General features: G+C 43.8%; 1 protein-coding gene across 1 annotated transcript in view; it reads right to left on the bottom strand.

The window, feature by feature from the left end:
• The window catches only part of PLEK (pleckstrin), a 35,333-nt gene that overhangs the window by 8,481 nt on the left and 6,170 nt on the right, over positions 1-20,682 (bottom strand). Inside the window, exons 2-5 of the mRNA XM_084823893.1 lie at positions 17,347-17,502; positions 8,618-8,799; positions 7,072-7,163; positions 4,598-4,782 (exon numbers count right to left, since the gene is read on the bottom strand). Coding sequence (XP_084680019.1) covers positions 4,598-4,782; positions 7,072-7,163; positions 8,618-8,799; positions 17,347-17,502 — 615 coding nt within the window. The remainder of the gene's footprint in view (positions 1-4,597; positions 4,783-7,071; positions 7,164-8,617; positions 8,800-17,346; positions 17,503-20,682) is intronic.

The raw sequence follows: 20,682 nt of genomic DNA, 5'->3' as shown, positions 1-20,682 counted from the left end.
CCCTACCCATACACAGTGATCTCAATATGGACTGGGACCGTGCACCCTCACACTAAAGTAAAACAAAAAGTTAGGATCACCTGCATGATGCACATGTAGTTTAGCTCTCTGACCACCCATCTGCTGGTCTTTCCAGATCTTCAAAAGTCTTCTTCTTCTTTGTTGTAGAGGAGGGATAAGTAACTGACAGCCTTTGAGCTCCATCTACCTCCCCCCATCCCTGCATAAACCCATTTCCCATGGCCCCACTTTATTATACATCTGAGCCACTTTCGTCTACTTGAATTGGAGACACCAACATGGTCCTTATGCACCATGGCTGCTTTTTCCTTCCTGGCAAAGAGCTAATTACCAGTGTGAACCAGAACTGCACAAGCTATGGCTGAGTTCTTGCCTTGTTATGGTGTTTCCCCTTGCATGCCAGGACAGAGGAAATGGGAGCGAGCAGCAGTGATACATTATATGGGAAGGGAAGGGCTCTGTCAAAGCTTCTGTTGCTGTTCGCATTGGAGGGGCGGCATTAAAAAAAAAAAGAGTGCTTTGTCTGTATCTCCATTCTATGAAGGAGAAAGTTACAGTGCATAGCAACAAAATATGGCCCATGTTAAAAAAAAGAAAAGAAAAGTTGCCAGCCAGTTTTAGAATCTCCAGGCAGGTTTCTATATTATATGGGATTTTGTCAGGAACAATCCCACATAATATACAGTGTTTGCAGGTGTACTTGGTAGTCTAGCTCTGGGATCCCGAACATGGACACTTCTCTTGGCACCCGCCAGGCTCCCTGCCCCTCCTGATGTTTATTTTACTTCTTAAGGTGTTTTAAAATTAATTTTGTTTTTAACCGGGAGGATGGCATATATGCTGGAAAGCAAAGTGCTACCCTCTTGCATCTCCTTATTTGGGCTCAAAAGAGTAGTTTTGTGTTTTGGAGCTCAGACCCCACCTCTGCCTTGTGTTTAGGTTATTGGGCAAGTCATTTTTCTTTTAGTCTCGCTTGTTTGTCTTCTGAAAAATGAGTGTTTTATCACTGGCCATATCTACTGTGGCAGCCATTTTATGAATGGGCAAGCCTCCCTGGCAGCCATTTTGTAAGAGCAGCCATGATACTCTCTCAACATTCCAAATGCACCCACTGACCCCCAAAAGTTGGGGACCCCCTACTGTAGCTAATGCATGCAGAACAACAGGGCCAAATCAGACATGCATGTGTTTGATAACGGTGTGCTCACTGACTTGGTCATAAAGTTGAGAAGAGAGGGTCCCACTTTTATCACTGGATGTATACAGGGCATGGGAATAACCCCCCCCCCCCCCGCCTCTGCACACAGCTCTGATACCAGAAGAGAGCTGGCTGGAAGAAAAGGTCTTCAAGAGTGGAGCATGGGAAGGAATGTGGGGGGCGGCAAGTTTCACTCCTATTCCCCGATACTCAATTTAGTAATAAAAGTAGGCCTCCACCCTATTTCATAGCCAAAGCGGTGAGCACCTGGTCAGCAAACATACAGCTGGTTTGGTTCTTAAAAACACACTTGTCTGAGGCAAATATGCATATATAACGGATGCACCGAGGTCTGAGCTCTGGTTTTATAGATTGCATTTTCCAGAAGGCCTGTGTAAGGGGATTGAACTCATAAGTGTGGTTAACCATTTACAGCCAAAAAGAAAAAAGAAACATTTTTAAAAACCCAAACTGCAAGCAGAATACATTTGCAGGTTAACACAATACATTTTCCTTTGAATTGAGACCAGCTCTACATTGCAGTGGCTGTGTTTCCACCAGCAATTTACTCCAACCTGGCTGTGCGGTGAGGTCTCTGTGTTTCCATGACATTGTGGCCATTTAGCACCAGCCTCGCATTTTATCGCTGAAAAACTGCTTTCTCTGAGACTGCTTATAGTCCAACTTTTCCCGCTTATGGCGGCTCCATTACTGACCTGTTTCCACAATCACACTGGGTCTGGTATCATAGTCCTGCCCATGGGCCGTGTAGCCCAGCCTTTGTGGGTGTGTCGCTCTGACCTCAGTGACCCAACCCTTTCCCTCCCTGTTTTCCGGAAGTTTCATCGCAATTTTGGAGCAGGATGCCAAGGGACCAACTTTTAAAACATCACTGAAAATAAGCACTAGAACACAGCCCATGACCCCAGTCAAGGGGTGTTTTCTCCCATTGTGCTGACTGAGGCTTGCCCTCTCAATGACCACCGAAATGACAGAGAAGCCCCTCAATTGACACAGTACATATCAAAGCCCAATTCCTTAAATGTGATTAAGCACAATCTCGAGGCTTCGTTCCATTGCCTTAGGACATAACTCCTTCACAGCTTCCATACAGAGATCCTGTGTGTTAAAATGGGGGCTGGTTTCGGTCTCTTTCCCACAACAACCGATTAGTGTCTCCTCAGAAGTAACTCCCATTGCAGTGGATGAGGCTGAGATTCCCCCTCAATTGAAATGGCACACATTAAAGCCCAATTCCTCAAATGCGTTTAAGCGACTAAGCGAGGCTCCAATTTATTGCCTTAGGAAGAAAGTACTTTGCAGCTTCGTTATAGCTATCCTGTGGGTTACAGTGGGGGCTGGATTCCATCTTTGTGTGTACTACTCTCTTTCCCACAACAAACCCATTAGTGTCTCCTCAGAAGTAACTCCCATTGTGCTGAACGAGGCTTGCCTTTGAATGCCTACATCAGAACTTACAGAGATTCCCCCTCAATTGAAATGGCACACTTTTAAGCCCAGTTCCTTAAATGCGATTAAGCATGATCTCCATTACCTTAAGATGTAACTTATTCACAGCTTCCATATAGAGTTCCTGTGCGTTAAAATGGGGGCTGGTTTCAGTCTCTTTCCCACAACAAACCCATTACTGTCTCGTCAGAAGTAACTCCCATTGTGGTCAGTGAGGTCCTCTGGGTTAAAATGGGGGCTAGTCTCCCTCTTTGTGTTCTCCCCACCACCACCACCTCTTTCCCAGCACAAGCATATGTGTGTCTACTCGGAAGTAACTCCCATTGTGCTCAATGAGGCTTGCTCCTGAAATGCAGGTGCATCTGGACTTTCAGGGAAAAGGAGAAAGTGGGGAGAGGGGGGAAGCCTCTCTTCACAGCAAAGCTGATTCCTTTTTAAAAATCCGGTACTTCTCCATTAGCTTCTCCTTCAGTTGTCCTGGAAACATGGCCGAGGAGGCGGGAACACTGATGAGGTAATCAGCCCCAACCCAGACTCCACTCAGACTCCATCAAGCCATTAAGAAAATAATTCCATTAGAGCTCAGTGGAAACAGCACAGGGCCCCATGCTACAGCGATGACAAGCCAGGACTTTAAAGCACTGTGGAAACTGGAAAAGGAGAAGATGTGATTGGGGACACATTGCAACAAAGTTGCAAACAAAGTGAAGCTGATAGGGTGACTCAGTAGCAGTTAGCTTGTCTAGACAACTGGCTTGCCCTCTTCCTGGGGTTACTGCACTGGAATACTGAATCATGCGTCTTCAGAAGGGGGCATGGATGTGGTTTACAATAAAATAAAGGCTGGGAAGTGGGGTTATAAAGAGAATGGGTTAATTAATTAATTAAGGGCAAAATCCTATGGATGTTTACTGAGGAAGATGTAAGTCCCACTGTACAATGGCACTTAGTCCTTAAGAAGCCCACGGTTGCAGCTTAAGACACAGATTAATTCAGAGGGGTAACTAAATCATCCTAGGTCATCAGCCAAGTGTCTAGCCAAGAGATAAATTGTGGAGGAAAAAAATAAAAAAATAAAGCTGCAACAAACTCAAAGCCAATCTCAAAGTAAAAGATTGTCCTTGTTTTATGCATAGCTGAGGCAGCACCATGGTGCAAGAGGAGACCCATACCGGGTGAATCTTCATTTTGAGATATGAGAAAGAACTCTCGTTTAACCGTTATATGAAGGTAATACGAGCCAAATCATGAGGATGCAATTTAGGGAAGCAATGAAATTTAGGAGTGTCCATTTTTTGAGAAATCTGCCTCAAATATTTTTGTTAGTTTGTTTGTTTCATTTATATCCTGCCTTTCCTCCAAGGAGGTGAACATGATCCTCCCCCTCCTCTCCATTTTATCTTCACAACAACTCTGTGAAGTAGGTGAGGCTGAGAGTCAGTGACTGGCCCAGAGTCACCCAGTGAGCTTCGTGGCTGAGTGGGGGCTTGAGCCCTGATCTCCTCAGTCCCAGTGAGTCCCAGTACACCTCACTGGCTCTCAGTAATGCCATCCTTCAGCTCAGACCTCACCTATGACAAGGGTGGAGGGTGATTAACCTCTATTGGGCAAAGTTGAGTAAGCCCCCTGAGGAAAACATCAACGGAGACTCCACGTGTGTGGTCCCTGGAAAGATACATGGATATATATTCCAACACTCACACGAATAAACACAGAGGTGAAAGAAAGAAAGAAAGAAAGAAAGAAAGAAAGAAAGAAAGAAAGAAAGAAAGAAAGAAACCACCAGCAGCAGCAGCATGGATAACATTGCATTCAATCGGACCTTAGTCCTGCAGCCAGTCAGAAAATTATACTCTCTAGATAATGTTCTAGTGATCTTGTAAGGAGGCCCCTTGCCTCAGCACTTACGAAGTAATAATAGGCATCCTCGTGGTCCAGGAAGGAAGTTTCTGACAGGCCTTCAGCTGCACTCTTGGGTACATCCCCAGCAGCCTGAAAATAACCTTCATTCAACAGGGCAGATGCCAGCATTAGACCCTCTTGGCGATTTTGGATCGAGCTGTTTGACAACAGCCAATCAATCACACAGCACCCTGGTGGCAAAGAAATGAACCAGGTGTATCAGCAGACAAGCATGAAATGAAGCACTACGGATTGCCAATAATTAAGCAAATGGAAGTGGCTGGCTCTCTGCTAAACTGAGCCGTATACAACTTGCAATTTCATTTTGGAAAGATCAGACTCATGATGCACATGTCTGGACTTCATTTAAGCCAGGCCTGACAACCTCTTTAAATTGACAGATTTTCTTAAAAAAGGAAAATTTACCTGCGGCTAGCACAAAAGCCACTGGACCTATCTGCCTGAAATTTGGCAGGTTCAATAGCCTCCATAGGGTCTGCCAGGTCTCCAAATTTCATGCATTTTTCATAAAAACTAAAAAGGTTACGTCCATTTCTGTTTCCCAATGCAAATCAATGGGAAAATGTAAAATCTGAATAATTCCAAATTTGCTTTGGATCTGGAATATGAAGCAGGTCAGATCAGGACCCTGTCTCCACAAAAATGAAGGGAGCAGCAAAGGGAGGTTTACCTGGATTTTTTCAAGGAATCGACTTTGGTGTGCTTTGGTCTGCGCACAGCTCCACAAGCAAGTGAAGTGCCACCCCTTCAGTATAAGTCACCTCACAGAACATACTTCTGGGTGGGGTGAGGGGATTGGAGTAAATGTCATCAGACTGGCAGGAGCTGCTCAGCCAATGAGAAAGCCTCCCCCTCATCTAGGCTCTCCTTTTTCTTTCCCCTGATACTCCCGTTAAGTGATGGATGGAAACTTAGTGTCATTGACCACTATGGGAGTTACTTCTGAGGAGACCCCTTCCCCAAACTATGCCCAATTCTGCCAATTGTTTTTTTTTCTCCCCCTCTAAAACCACTATCTCACTTTGTCACTATTGTGCGATAGCGCTAATGTGCGATAGTGACACAGTGAGAGATGGGGGCATAGCTCTTGCTAGACGAATGTGTGATAGTGACCTAGTGACAATAAAAATCCCTTTGTAGGTGGGATTTTTTTTAACCTTTCTTTCTGGATGGGTGATTTCTTTCATGTCTCTATGCCTCTATCACACATTTGCTCTATCATGCAATTGCGTGATAGGGTGATAGAGCACTTTAGAGCACTTTAGCACTCTATAGAGTGATAGAGCAAATGTGTGATGGAAGTACAGAGACATGAAATAAATCACCCATCCAGAAAGGAAGAAGTTAAAAAAAATCACACCTACAAAGGGGTTTTCAATGTCACTAGGGGACTATTACACATTTGTCCAGCAATAGTTATGCCTCTGAATAGTGGCATAGTGAAGTAGTGAGATAGGGGGTATAGGTATTGCTGGACAAATGCAATAGTGGCATACTGAGATAGTGAGATGGGGGGAGGTGTACGTACTGCCAACAAAAGCACTATTTTGGATTAACACTTTAATTTTTTAAAATAAGTTAGAGGCTGCCTGGAGCACACCTATACTTTGCAGGGATGCTACCAGAGATTAGTGGTAGGCAAGGTGAAGTAAATGCCATGAGGTAACACAGAACTCTGACGGCCAGCCCTGAAATGGCGGAAACAGCGGGGAAACATGGGCGGGGAAAACATTCGGGTAACACCCCTTGACTGGGGTCAGTGAGGTGAAAGACACACTCTTGGGCAGGGCTATCATGCCAGAATAAATGTGGAGGGTGGTGCACACCACAACAGAAGCGCAGATGAGCCGAATTAAGGGAAACAATCGGACTAAAAGTCATCTCAGAAGAACCGATTCTTCGGTGCGAAACTCTGAAGTGGCTGTAAGACAGTCACAACATCATGTATCCCTAACGATGTCCAAACGCAGCCAGCTTGGAATAAGTCGTTCGTGGAGACACCCCCCAGGCCCGAATTGGTCCAAAGCAGATCGGGGCCAAATCAGAAGCTCTGAATTAGCCTCCAAAGCAGGTTGGGGGGTGGGGGGTCCATGCACAGCCCTACTTCATATTATTCCTTTCTGTCATGCTGTTCTATTTCCAAGCATAAAGGTCAGGTTTCCTCTCTCTAGTCATATTTTTCATGATTACTCATCTATATCTACATCCTGTTTGATATGTGTAAGATATTTTTTAAAGCTTCTTAGAATCTGGCATGTTTTAACTATTTTTGTAGCAACAACTGAAACGGGCATCCAATTTTTCATCTCATACTTCAAGATAGACCCTGGTCAAGTCCCACAGACCATCTAAGTGCTTCCCTGAGTGACAGTCAGATTGTGACTCCATTTTCTAGTGTCTGCTCTACTCAGATGAATGTTTTTAAAAAGTGCGGAAGGGTGGGGGGAAGAGCTCTCTACCTGTAAAGCAGTGATTGAAAATTTTCTTGTCTTTTTCCAACTTCATTTCCCGTATCCCTTTGTCAGGGTCTTTCATTGAGAGGTACAAAGTACTGCGCAGAAAAAAGAATGAAGAATAATTAGGAAAGTAAGTTGAACTGGAATATAGTCAGTCTTCCCTCTGCCCTACACAAGGCTTTCAAGGGCCTAATGTCCTTTTGCAAATACATCAAAGTTCTACCGTCTTCTTTGCTTAAAGGCCTACTGATTATAGCACCAGATATCTCAGTCACATGTTCTGCGGAGAGTTTATATTCAGAAGAATGAACCAGCAAGCATGCATCGTGCAGGGGCAACATGGTATAATCCAAGATGGCTGCTTTAAGGTGAAGAGACTACTGATTCTAGATATCTCAGCAGTGCAACTATGTTTTGTATGTAATATTACATCCTTGCAAATGCCACTTAACAAATATTAGATAGTAGGAAAGGGAGTGGACTTTGTCTGATATTGTGGGGAGCTGCTGCCAGGCATTGTAAGATGATGCTGTCCTAAGTGGGACATTAGTCTGACTCAGTAGAAGGCACCTCCTTAAATCTAACTCAGTCACATTTGGATGGTAAGCCTATGGTTCAGAGAGAAGGGCACAGAGTTCAATGTGTTGTGAAGTGGCTTTTGGTTTGCATCACCACAGGCCCAAACTGCTATTCAAGCCATATTTCAGGTTGCATAATTCAAGCCTGGGCAAGCACCAGTCACACTTGACAACTTAGCAGTGACATGGAAAATCTCATGTCTCTTCTGGTGGCCAGCCTCCTCCTCCTCCTCCTCCTTTTTTTTTTTTTTTTTTAATACAACTGATACCTGGCTTTGCTAAAGAGCCCAAGGCAGCAACTAAAATAAAGGGGGGAAATAGTCCATTCAGCACAGTCAAGAGAAGTGTTGTGCCAGAAATTGTTTCTGCATTTTTCAACCATTCTCATTCAGTTTGATAGAAAAAAATTGCTTTCAAAAACAATTTCAAAGGAGAGTAAAATGTTGTTGAATTTCTCATGGGTGTGGTGCGGGGTTCTTGTGCTTAGTTATGAGGGCTGGGTGTGAGTGACCTGTACAATCATATCTCTGGCAGTCTGCTGTCTCCGCAGCTTCAGTATGTCAGTGAAAGCCCAGAGGAAGCCATCATGAGAACTCCTCCAATGGGGCTTTTTCAGATCAGGAAGCACAGGCAGCCTGGGAGCTTCGGAGTGATGGAGAAATGTGTAATGGAAAGAAAGAAAAACCAGATAGCGTTGTTGGCCACCTTCTCTCCACTTCAAATGTCCATCTTCCAAATGTGCTTTTAATAAAGGAAAAACAACAGTAACAAAACAGCATCAGGGCTATTGTATATGTGCCATATGTAATCATCCCCTACGTGAGCAAGAGAATGCTGCCTCTAGCCTATTCAGTGTTACTCTGAAGAAGTCAGTTTTGGGGTGTTCAGGAGCACGCTTAACAACAGGATGGATTTTGGCACACAAATTCTCTACTCTTTCTGGAATTAACTAAAGTGAACTTTTAACAAACCTCAGATTGATTGTTGAAGGAAGTTTGATAGACTTCCTGGTAGATTTCCTGGAAAACCTTTGACCTCCCAAAATGCAGTTGATGGCCTTCTTGATGTCTTTCACCCAGGCATCTCTCTCTTCAAGATGCGATGCTTGGAAGAAGTGATCTTGTGGTTTGGCAGTTGTGACTTTGATGACAAACTAAAAGAGAAACAGATTTCACAATGGTTAACATTTATTTCTTGCCTAACTAGTTTTATGTTACATTCTGTTTCATTGCCTATAATGTAATCACACGCTCAAGTGACCACCATGCTATCTTTTCTTAATTATTTGTAATTTTCTTAAACAAAGCATTTAATGGATTTTAGTTTACTTTTTATTCAGTGGTAATGTTTGCCTGTTTGGACCTAGCTTGGTTATCCACCGGGTTGTCTAGAACCCAATTGGTATAGATTCTAAAGTTAAACAGGGCCAAATTAACATTAATAACCACCTACAGTGCCTTGCATGACTATTCACCCCCTTTGACTTTTCCACATTTTGTTGTGTTACAACCTGCAATTAAAATAGATTTAATTAGGATTTCTTGTCACTGATCTATACAAAATAGTCCATAATATCGAAGTGGGGAAAAATCAACACATTTTACAAAATGATTTGCAAATAAAAAACTGAAAAGGCTGGATTGCATAAGTATTCATAAGCTCATAAGCTCTGGTGCAACCAACTGCCTTCAGAAGTCACATAATTGGTTGAACAGAGTCCACCTGTGTGCAGTTGAAGTGCCACATGATCTCAGATTAAATATACCTGTTTCTGGAAGGCCCCAGAGTTTGTTTGAGAGCATATCTAAACAAACGGCATCACGAAGACTAAGGAGCTATCAAAACAAGTCCAGGATAAAGTTCTGGAGAAGCATCAATCAGGGTTGGGTTATAACCCCCCCCCCCCCGCCCAAGAAAACTATGAACATCCCCCAGAGCACTGTTAAATCCATTATTACAAAATGGAAAGAATATGGCACAACCGCGACTCTGCCTAAAGAAGGCCATCCACCAAAACTCAGTGACCAGTAAGGAGGGCATCAGTCAGAGAAGCAACCAAGAGGCCAATGGTAACTCTGAAGGAGCTGGAGAGATCCACAGCTGAGATGGGAGAAACTGTCCATGGGACAACTATCACCCCAATACTCCACAAAGTTGGGCTTTATGGAAGAATGGCAAGAAGAAAGCCATTGCTGAAACAAACCCATATGAAATCCCATTTGGATTTTGCCATAAGGCATGTGGGAGACACGACAAACATGTGGGAAAGGGTTCTCTGGTCTGATGAGACCAACATTGAATTTTGGGCCTTACCACAAAACACTATGTGCGGTGCAAAGCCAACAGTGCTCATCGCCCTGAGAACACCATCCCCAGGGTGAAGCATGGTGGGGGCATGGTGGTATCCCCATCATGTTGTGGGGATACTTTGCACTAGCAGGGACTGGGAAAATGGGGCATGTTTCCATGCTATCAGCTTCACTTTGCAACTTTGTTGTGATTTTTCCCCAACTGCATCTTCTCCTTTTCCTGTTTCCACAGTCCTTAAAGACCTGGCTTATCATCTCTGTAGCCTGGGGCTCTGTGCTGTTTCCACGGAGCTCTAATTGAATTATTTTCTTGATGGCTGGATGGAGTCTGTGTTGGGTCTGATTATCTCATCAATGTTCCCATCTCCTCCTCTTGCTGATTCCCCCCTCCCTCACCTCCTCTGCTCTGCTCCAGTTTCTCGCTCTGGCCAGTCTCCTCCCCACCTTCCGAGCCCTTATTTTTCCCTTTAAGGTGAGCTTTAAAGTGCAATTTTGCTTTAACAAAGGACCAAAATCCCCTTTTTTCCCCTTAAGTGGAACAGCATTCTCCCCCTTTTAAACCCTTGGTTATTCTGCTAAAAAGGGGAACTTAAAGTGCAATTTCGCTTTAACAAAGGACCAGAAAAGCATTCCACTCCTTTTAAGTCCTCCCCCCCCCCCGAAGTGGAGCAATGTCCTGTATGAAGCATTCTGGCCCTTTTAAACCCTTGGTGATTTTGCTAAAATGGGGGACTTAAAGTGCAACTTCACTTCAATGAAAAGCTTATAAACAAAGTTGTCTGTAGAGCAAAATTGCGCCTTAAAGACTCTCCGTGAAGCCGTCTTTGCAGCTCTCATGATTTCCCTGGCAACACCATGGCTGGGAACTTTGTATGGTTATCCAGCTCCAAAATGGTGGTGGAAATTCCAGGAAAAAGAGAGGTAAGGGGTTGGGTCACTGAGGTCACGGGCAGGTGAGCGACACACCGATAAAGGCTGGGCTACATGCCCCATGGGCAGGACTATGATACCGAACCCAGTGAGGTTGTGGAAACAGGTCAGCAACGGAGCTGAAGAAAGCTGGAAAAGTCGGACTATAACCAGTCTCAGAAGAAGCGTTTTTTCCGTGAAAAAATGTGGAGCTGGTGCTGAATGGCCACGACATCATAGAAACACAGAGACCTCACCACACAGCCAGGTTGGAGTAAATTGCTGGTGGAAACACAGCTGAGGGCAAGATGAATGGAGCCATATACAGGGCAATTTTAGAGGAAAACCTGTTTCAGTCTGCAAGGGACCTGGGAGTGGGGCAGAGGTTCATAGAATCATAGAATCATAGAATAGTAGGGTTGGAAGGGGCCTACAAGGCCATCGAGTCCAACCCCCTGCTCAATGCAGGAATCCAAGTCAGAGCATCCCTGACAAATGGCTGTCCAGCCTCGTCTTGAAGGCCTCCAGTGTGGGAGAGCCCACCACCTCCCCAGGTAATTGGTTCCATTGCCGTATTGCTCTGACACTCAGGAAGTTTTTCCTGATGTTCAGTCGGAATCTGGCTTCCTGTAACTTGAGCCCATTATTCCGTGTCCTGCACTCTGGGATGATCAAGAAGAGATCCTGGCCTTCTTCTCTGTGACAACCTTTCAAGTACTTGAAGAGCGCTATCATATCTCCCCTCAGTCTTCTCTTCTCAAGGCTAAACATGCCCAGTTCTTTCAGTCTCTCTTCATAGGGCTTTGTTTCCAGTCCCCTGATCATCTTTGTTGCCCTCCTTTGAACCCTCTCCAGCTTGTCTGCATCCTTCTTAAAGTGTGGTGCCCAGAACTGGACACAGTACTCCAGATGAGGCCTAACCAGTGCTGAGTAGAGGGGAACTAGTACTTCCCGGGATTTGGAAGCGATGCTTCTATGAATGCAGCCCAAAATAGCATTTGCCTTTTTTGCAGCCACATCACATTGTTGGCTCATATTCAGCTTGTGATCGACGACAATTCCAAGATCCTTCTCGCTCGTAGTGTGGTTGAGCCACGTATCCCCCATCTTGTAACTGTGCATTTGGTTTCTTTTTCCTAGGTGCAGAACTTGGCATTTGTCCCTATTAAATGCCATTCTGTTGTTTTCTGCCCAGCACTCCAGTCTATCCAGATCACTTTGAATTTTGTTTCTGTCTTCCAAAGTATTAGCTATCCCTCCCAATTTTGTGTCATCTGCAAATTTGATCAGCATTCCCTGCACCTCCTCCTCCAAGTCATTAATAAAAATGTTGAAGAGCACTGGGCCCAGGACTGAGCCCTGCGGTACCCCACTCGTTACCTCTCCCCAGCTTGAGAAGGTCCCATTGATAAGCACTCTTTGAGTCCGATTCTGTAGCCAACTGTGGATCCACTGGATCGTTGTTTCATCTAGCCCACTTCGAGCTAGTTTGCTCATCAGGATATCATGGGGCACTTTGTCGAAAGCTTTGCTGAAGTCGAGGTATATGATGTCTACAGCATTCCCACGGTCTACAAGGGAGGTGACTTGATCAAAAAATGAGATCAGATTTGTCTGGCAGGACTTGTTTTTGACAAATCCATGTTGGCTTCGAGTAATCACTGCATTGTTGTCAAGGTGCTTCCAGATGGATTGCTTTATGATCTGCTCCAGAATTTTCCCAGGGATTGATGTCAGACTGACTGGTCTGTAGTTCCCAGGTTCCTCCTTTTTACCCTTTTTGAAGATAGGGACAACGTTAGCCCTCCTCCAGTCATCTGGCACTTCCCCGGTCCTCCATGATTTCTCAAAGAGAATAGACAGCGGTTCTGAGAGCTCTTCTGCCAGTTCCTTTATGACTCTAGGATGCAGTTCATCTGGCCCTGGAGATTTGAACTCATTCAAAGTAATGAGGTGTTCCTTGACCATATGCCTGTCGATCTCAAGCTGCAATCCTGCCCCTTCAGCCTGTACTTCGCCTTTGCCAGGGGGGTCATAGACCCTCTTTTGGGAGAAGACTGAGCCAAAGTAGGAATTGAGCACCTCTGCCTTTTCTTTGTCATCTGTTATCATTTTGCCATCCTTATTTAATAGCTGAACAACCATTTCTTTCCTCTGCCTTTTACTATGCACGTAGCTGAAGAAAGCCTTTTTGTTGTTTTTAGCATCCCTCGCTAACCTCACCTCGTTCTCCGCTTTAGCCTTCCTGACGCCATCCCTGCAATTCTGTGCTACCTGCCTGTACTCTTCCTTTGTTACTTGGCCTTCTTTCCACTTCCTATATGTGTCCTTTTTTGTTTTCAGGTCATCCCTAAGCTTTTTGTGAAGCCACATTGGCTTCTTCTGTTGTCTTCCACCTTTTCTTCTTGTTGGAATTGTTTGTGATTGTGCCTTGAGAATTTCCTTTTTTAAAAGTTCCCACCCATCTTGGACTCCTTTTCTCGCTAGCATTGCTTGCCATGGGACCTTACTGATCATTGTTCTGAGTTTGTTAAAATCAGCTTTCCTAAAATCCAGGGTACGCGTTTGAGTACACTCGGCTTTTGCTTCCCTTAGAACCAAGAACTCAAGTACAACATGGTCGCTTTCCCCCAGAGTTCCTGTAACTGCTACTTTATCCACTAAGTCATCTCTGTTGGTTAGGATCAAGTCAAGGATAGCCGATCCTCTAGTTCCTTCCTCTACTTTCTGTAGGAGGAAGTTATCCGCCACACAAGTCAGGAATTTCCTGGAGGGGTTCACCTTCTAGCAGGACAATTACCCTCAACACACTGGCAAAGTTACACTGGAGTGGTTTAAAAACAAGAACTGGAATGTCTTAGAATGGCCCAGTCGAAGCTCAGACCTCAATCTGATTGAGACTCTGTGGCAAGACTTGAACATTGCTGTTCATCAACAATCCCCATCCAGCCTGACAGAGCTTAAGCAATTTTGCCAAGAGGAATGGGCAAAAACTGCAGGATCCATATGCGCGAAGCTGGTAGAGACTTACCCCCAAAGACTTACATCTGTAATTGCTGCCAAAGGTGCATCTACCAAGTATTGAGTGTGTGTGTGTGTGTGGGGGTGAATACTTATGCAACCAATAAATGCCAGTTTGTTATGGTTTAATTAACTTTTGTGCCACAATAAAAAATATTTTGCACCTTCAAAATGTTAAGTGTGTACATCAAATGGTACACTTGCCAATTAAATCAATTTGAATTCCAGGTTGTAACACAACAAAATGTGGAAAAGTCAAAGTGTGTGGGGGGTGAATACTTGTGCAAGGCACTGTAATAGCACAATCCTATACTTGTGTACTCAGAAGTAAGTCCCATTGAGTTCAATGGAGCTTACTTCCAGGTAAGCGGGTATGGGGTTGCAGTCAAAATACATTATTCAGTATACACTGACAAACTGGGCAAGGTTGGAAGGAATCGCCAACTTGTATGGAACAGATAATAACTGACACACCATGATCAGCTGTTGAAATTTGTTATAGTTTGAACATGTGATATTGAAACAATCAGGAAAACATTAATGTTAGTTTATTATTAATGCACGAAGACTAGACGTATAGTAGAACCACTACTTTGGTTTGGCAGTTTCCTGGCTTTTGTACAGTTGTTTATGCAACCTAAAAAGTTGAAATGCCTCTCCTAGGGCTTTAAACAAAAATATGCAGATATCTTTGGCCCCACCCCTTTTGCCTTCAGCCCCGCCCACCATTGGAAAGTGGCCCCTGAGAGCTTCTCCAAAATGGAATTCAGGCCTGGGGCTGAAAGAGGTTCTGGTCTTAACAACACCTGAGAAAGGCACACTGTGGGCTCTGGCTGCCACAGAATTGCAGGAGTGGAAACACTGAACCAATTTGTCCTAAATTGGACCAATTTTGGAAGACTAGAAGCCTGATTTTATGTACGTTCAATTGGAAGGAAGCCAAACTGACCCCAGTGGGACTAATTCTCAAGAAAGTGTGCCTAGGATTGTAGCAACCTTCCCTCCGACATCTGAAAATTCAGCTCTTTACAGCTAAACCTAATAGCAAATTCATTCTCCAAGTGCTGACCCTTAGGTAACCAAAATTAGGTAATTTTCATAGAAGAGGGAGGTATCAGAAGGCTTGGGGGACCCCATGGTTTGCAGAAGTACAAAAAAAAAGTTTTCTGAAGTCTCAGATGTCATTCCCATCGACAGCATTGGGAACAGCAACAAATGCCTAGAACCTTTTTTTTTTTTTTTGCAAAGCTGGATGAAATTTTGTAGAATAGAATAGTAGGACTGGAAGGGGCCTATAAGACCATCAAGTCCCCTTCTGAGGACATGAGAGCCAGTGTGGTGTAGTGGCTAGAGTGTTGGACTGGGAGCCAGGAGATCCAGGTTCTAGCCTCCACTCAGCCATGGAAGCTCACTGGGTGACTTTGGGCCAGTCACAGACTCTCAGCCCAACCTACCTCACAGGGTTGTTGTTGTGAGGATAATATAGAGAGAAGGAGGATAATGTAAGCCACCTTGGGTTCCTTGCAAGAGGAAAAAAGGTGGGACATAAATGCAATAAATAAATAAATAAAAGTGAAGTCTGCCAAACTCAGACAGATAGGTGGGAGTTTTTCTGTGCTAGGTACCTTTACATTTGGTAGGGTTTTTGTTGTTTTTAAGGAATGCCATAACCTCTTTGTGGTTTTGTTGGCAGTTCGCATGTGCATGATGTACACAGAGGTGACCCTATGTAAATTCCCCCCCAAATTTCAGAAGGATAGGTGAAGGGTGTGTGTGTGTGTGTACAAAGTTTGTTTGGTGTTTATTTTTTTAAGGGATGCATTTCCCACCCCCATTGTGAACAATTTGCTGCTTTCTTTATTATGTGTGTGTACAGACACACGCACACACACACACTAGACTAGTGTTTGGTGCAAACTATGAAAACGTCCTGCTTGTAAAGCCCTCAGAGCACCAACACCCTAGTCTTTCAAGTGGAGAGGGGGTTCTTCTTGCTCTTTGTTTCAGAGCTGAGAAGTGCAAGTCATCACTGTGGCTTTATTTTAAGAGTGTGAAAACTCTTCCTTTAAAGTCCCCAGAGCACACCACACCACACCCTGTTCTTTCCATCAGTGGGTGGGTGTCAGTCTTTCTTGCTTTTTGTTTCAGACCAGAGAAGTCCTGCTCATCGCTGTGGCTTTCCTTTAAACTGTATGAGAACAAGCAGCTTAGCCCATTTCACCCCGGACCACTTCAAACCCAAGTTGCCTTATATTTGGAGGCAGTCTGAATACCGCCAAACCAGCTCAGGTTCACTTGGGTTTGTGCCTCATCCAAGGCTTTTGCACTCTGCTACCTGAAGTGTTCGGTATTTTTGAGAAGAACGGTAGCTTCATTGTATTAAACACTTCAGGTTGAAGCAGCAGGCATAGTTTGAAACTGAGGTGAGCTGATTTTCAAGGAGCATTGTGGGATTTCCACCATCTGCCCAGATGGCTTGGGAGAACAATGCTGTTTAGAGGACTGCGCCCTGGCATATGCACTATGCATGAGCCAAGGTTTCCTCTCATGACTTAGAGCATATGGAAATTAATGCAGTCAATGACACCATGCCCTTGGTACCATGCTAATGCTAAGCCAAATCAAACTGCAACATTTCAAAGCCACTAAAGAGCCAGTATCTTTTCTGTTTGGTTGCTGATTTTTAAATATTCCCATCCCATACAGTAATCCCATAGTTCAGCAACAATCGCATTTTCAGACTGCTGTCATTCCACCTAATTGAAGAACGGGTCATCCAATCTACCATTCTGTCTGTCATTAACTCAAATGATATGAACGTTTCAGAGATGGGAATCCGGCCTCACTATTATAGTGCCCAATTCTTGTTTTGCATGCTTCCAATTAAGAACCATGAAGAACCGGGTTGTCCAAAGATACTCTGCCTACACGCTGGACCTTAAGAACAATCCTGTTGCATGTGGATTTCCATAATAAGGTGATCCTTTGAACAAGTGTCAAGTGAGTCCACCCTTGGTAAGAAAACTACCAGCATTGTTTTCTTAAAACTTTTGCTGGTCTTCTCCAATCACCTGGGAGGCTAATACCATCTTATGTAGCTGGTGTAATCTGGAAAAATTATAACTACAGTTAAAACTGTCTAATGAATAGCTTGAGAGTGCACCCTCCCCCTTTCATAGAGGATAAGGCCATCAATGGCTACTAGTCTCAGTGACTATATATTGCCTCCAGTATCAGGAGCAGCATTCATCTGTACACCAGTTACTGGGGTACGTGAGTGAGAGGGTAGCTGTTGCATTCATTTCCTGCTTTGGGGCTTCCCACAGGCATCTGATTGATCACTGTGGGAACAGAATGCTGGACTAGATAGGCCTTTCATCTGATCCAGCTCAGCTCTTCTCATGTTCTACCGGATACTTTCATGCTTTCTTCTGGATACTTTAGATGACATATATACTCACCATCCTTTTACCAAAATCTTGGCAGGGACTTGTCAGGGTGCTGCCCTTTAGAGGAATCATTCCTTTAGGACTGTTGTCAGTCTTCTTCTTAAAGAATTCAATCCCGTCTTCTGACAACACTACCCACATTGGTTTCCAGTTGTTAAATACGTTACCCTGTTTTCAAAGCAATTAAGGTAACATTATCGATGCGTCCTGTGACAGCACAGGAGGAAGACATTTTATAAGGTTGTACCTTTCAAACCCTCACAAACAGATTCTAAAAAACAATATTAACCTTACAGCAATTGTCTTATTGAAGATAAAGGCTGAACAACCAGGGCATATCAATAAATGGAAAGAGGATCTTCAGTTAGAGATGCCTATGTTATTTATTTATTTTATTTCATTTTTATACCGCCCAATAGCCGAAGCTCTTTGGGAGGTTCACAAAACTGCCTGTAGGAATATGAAATTCTCTTTGGAAACAGGTGAATCAATATACAATAGGTACTTGTCAGAAAGAGAATTGTGTAAGAATGTGGGTACAGTGGTATATAACTCTGCTAAGGATTGCAAGAATTCACCAAGGGTAATACAAGATGCTTCAATGCCTCCTGCACTGTTGGAGGAATTAATTGGTTCCCTACAGAAAACTAAGTCTACAATAGCCATCTATAAGGGCATTTCTACATAAGGCTTTTATCCTGCACCTTTACCGAGGCTTCTGCTTCCTGATTCTTTGTGGGATTATGACAGGCTCCTTTACATGTGCTTTTTTCAGGAGGCAGGGGTGTCTCTGTCTTTCTATACGTTTCATTATACAACCACTAGATGGTATGGTGGTATAGTGGAATTGCGCAATTACATGAGACTCTCATTCTGCCATTTATAAATAATACCACACTTTCCTCATTAGGAAAAAAAAGCAATAATGGGAGAGGCCCTGGAGGATGATGATGGCATGTAAAGGACCCACAAAGTGAGCAATTATGAGCACACAGTAAAAGCCTCATGTAGAAAGGCTCTAAAAGTCTTTTGGAATGCAGTAAAGCATATGTTCAGAAAGTCAGCGATGAATAGAATAAGGAACTGGAATGCTCTATACAGTGTAAGGAAAGTTGCCTTCACTTCCATATGTACTATTTCAGTAGATTTCAGATTAAGACTGATTCAACAAAAATTGATGTTTCATGTATATTGAACACCAGTGAGGCTTGCTAAGAAGAAGCTGGATAGCTCTGCTAGATGCTGGCAATATAATGAGGATGATGCCTCATTTCATTGAGGCATATGATGTGGGCATGTCCTGTAGTGGCTTCTTTTTGGTTGGAAGTCATTGCTCGTATAAATTTTGTTCTTGAAAAATCTGTGAGAATAGTGGATGTACATGCACTCTTAAATTACATCCCTGTGATGTGGGGATTAACAGATGGATAGCAAAAGCAAAGAGACTTATACTTCAAGCCTGGAAGGAAAATGACCCACCACCTATCACTCCAGGGACTCAAGATCTTACTGCTCTTGCTATTTTTGAGCATATTGTCAAGGGCTCCTTGGAGGGCTCTCTCAGTCTAATCCAGTAGCCAAGTCCAGTAGATTTCCTGACAAAGGGATTCCTTTCAAAGCTTTATTCTTCTTTTACAACTTAACAACTCTACCGTTTGCAACTAGATCTGAGCAGCACAGTACCTATGCCCTAAGTTGGAACAGTTGGTCCCCATTTGAAAGGGAATTACTGGCAGACACCTGAACTTAAGGACTAGGGAGAGTCCCTCCCCTTTTCTCTTGGATCCTCTGGGCGCAGCCGTTGTTTGCGTGCCAACCGGGCACTACGCCTCCTTTCTGCGCCCTCCATTTGGCTCCGCTCTCAGCGTCGCACGTCCACCAAGTCTGCTTCCCGCGCTCTGTCACTCCCAGGACTGCTATCTAAGCTAGGAATGCTGGTGGGAGGAATCTCCGTCAGCTGTTGGCCCTGGGAAAGAGGAGCGTGCTCCTCTACCAGGAGCGACTGCTCTTCCTCAGAATCAGAACTACTCTGGGATTCTATGGGCTCAGTGTTCACCCTGACACATATCTCCTACAACCACCAAAGTCATATGGATGCTTATGTAGACATATAGACTACTTATATTAATGTATATATTTGAAATGGTAATCTTAATCCTCCCCCTGACCCCTGATGCCCTTGTGTGTGTTTTTTCTTTCTTTTTTCTTTTCCCTATATCAAGGGAGATGTTAATGGTTACTGTACATTGATATGTTTCGTGATATGAAGTATTTCCCCTCCCTGCTTATTTTTTTGCTTTGTGGTTGTTACTGTTGTGTTGCAAATAAACAGATTAAAAAAGGAAAAATGGGTAATCAGAGATGTGCTGTAAATGTAATAGAGGGGAAATTTTTGCCATTGTTAGTGGCGGTGCAGGCAGGCTAAAAGATAGGTGTTAGTATCAGTTAATAAAAGTTTAGTTTGCTCTTGTCAATTATGGTTTTTTTTCCCCCCTTTGGAAAACAAAATTTTTAAAAGAAATGCAAATATAAATAACAAAAAAGAAATAAAAGAAACAGCATCCAAGGAGAGAATGGAAGGAGGGCAGATTCATGGTGCCATGGTGTCAGTGGCCACAATAGCCCCAGAGGGGATTCTGCATGCTGTGGCCCAGTGGCAAGATTCACAGCAGATCACTTGTGCAGCATCAAGCAGCAATGCAAATCAATACACATTCTAGGGTCAGGAAGGTGCCTACCACTTGCTCCCTTCATTCTGGTGGGGGCTCCCAGTTCTTGGAGGGGCAGTGGCAGGGGGCGGGGAGAGAGAAGACTAGCACACTGGTTACAATGTATTGCCTATTCCAAGAATTAGAAGAGTAACTGGAGCCACTCAGTATTAGAACACCTTGGAAAATGTTTTTTGCATCAAATGCATGTTGACAATTGATGCAACATTCCGAAGAATAGCAGAAGTGAGTGCAAGTGGGGAAGGAGGAGTATTGGTTAGTGTGGAAGAATCGTTAGATCGGAACAGCATTTGTGGTCGCACGTAATTTTGCAGTTCTGTGCATACAAAGTGAAGCAATTAGCTTAGTTGCTCAACTTCTGACACAATCCTGGCCCTTGGTTTTTTTCAAAGGTATGGGAAAATTTCATGCGCATATATTAAGAAAGTAGGAATGCTCAGCTGTAAGGCTTTAACCCAGGCTTTTAAAAGCAGTATGTATCCTGATTATAAGACAGAAGCTGGTAATGGTTTGTGATTAGGGTAAGCATCCCAGGGACTATGGGATTTTTCAGAGTCTCCCTTCAGAAGCCGTAGATACTGCTACAACTTTGGGAGGGGGACTACATAAAATATGTGAA

This window comes from Heloderma suspectum, chromosome 1, assembly GCF_057233095.1.
Source record: "Heloderma suspectum isolate Gila_16-S chromosome 1, 16-S_ref, whole genome shotgun sequence".
NCBI lineage: Eukaryota > Metazoa > Chordata > Lepidosauria > Squamata > Helodermatidae > Heloderma > Heloderma suspectum.
The sequence above is the reverse complement of the archived record's forward strand: the minus strand, read 5'-3'. Positions and strand labels throughout refer to the sequence as shown.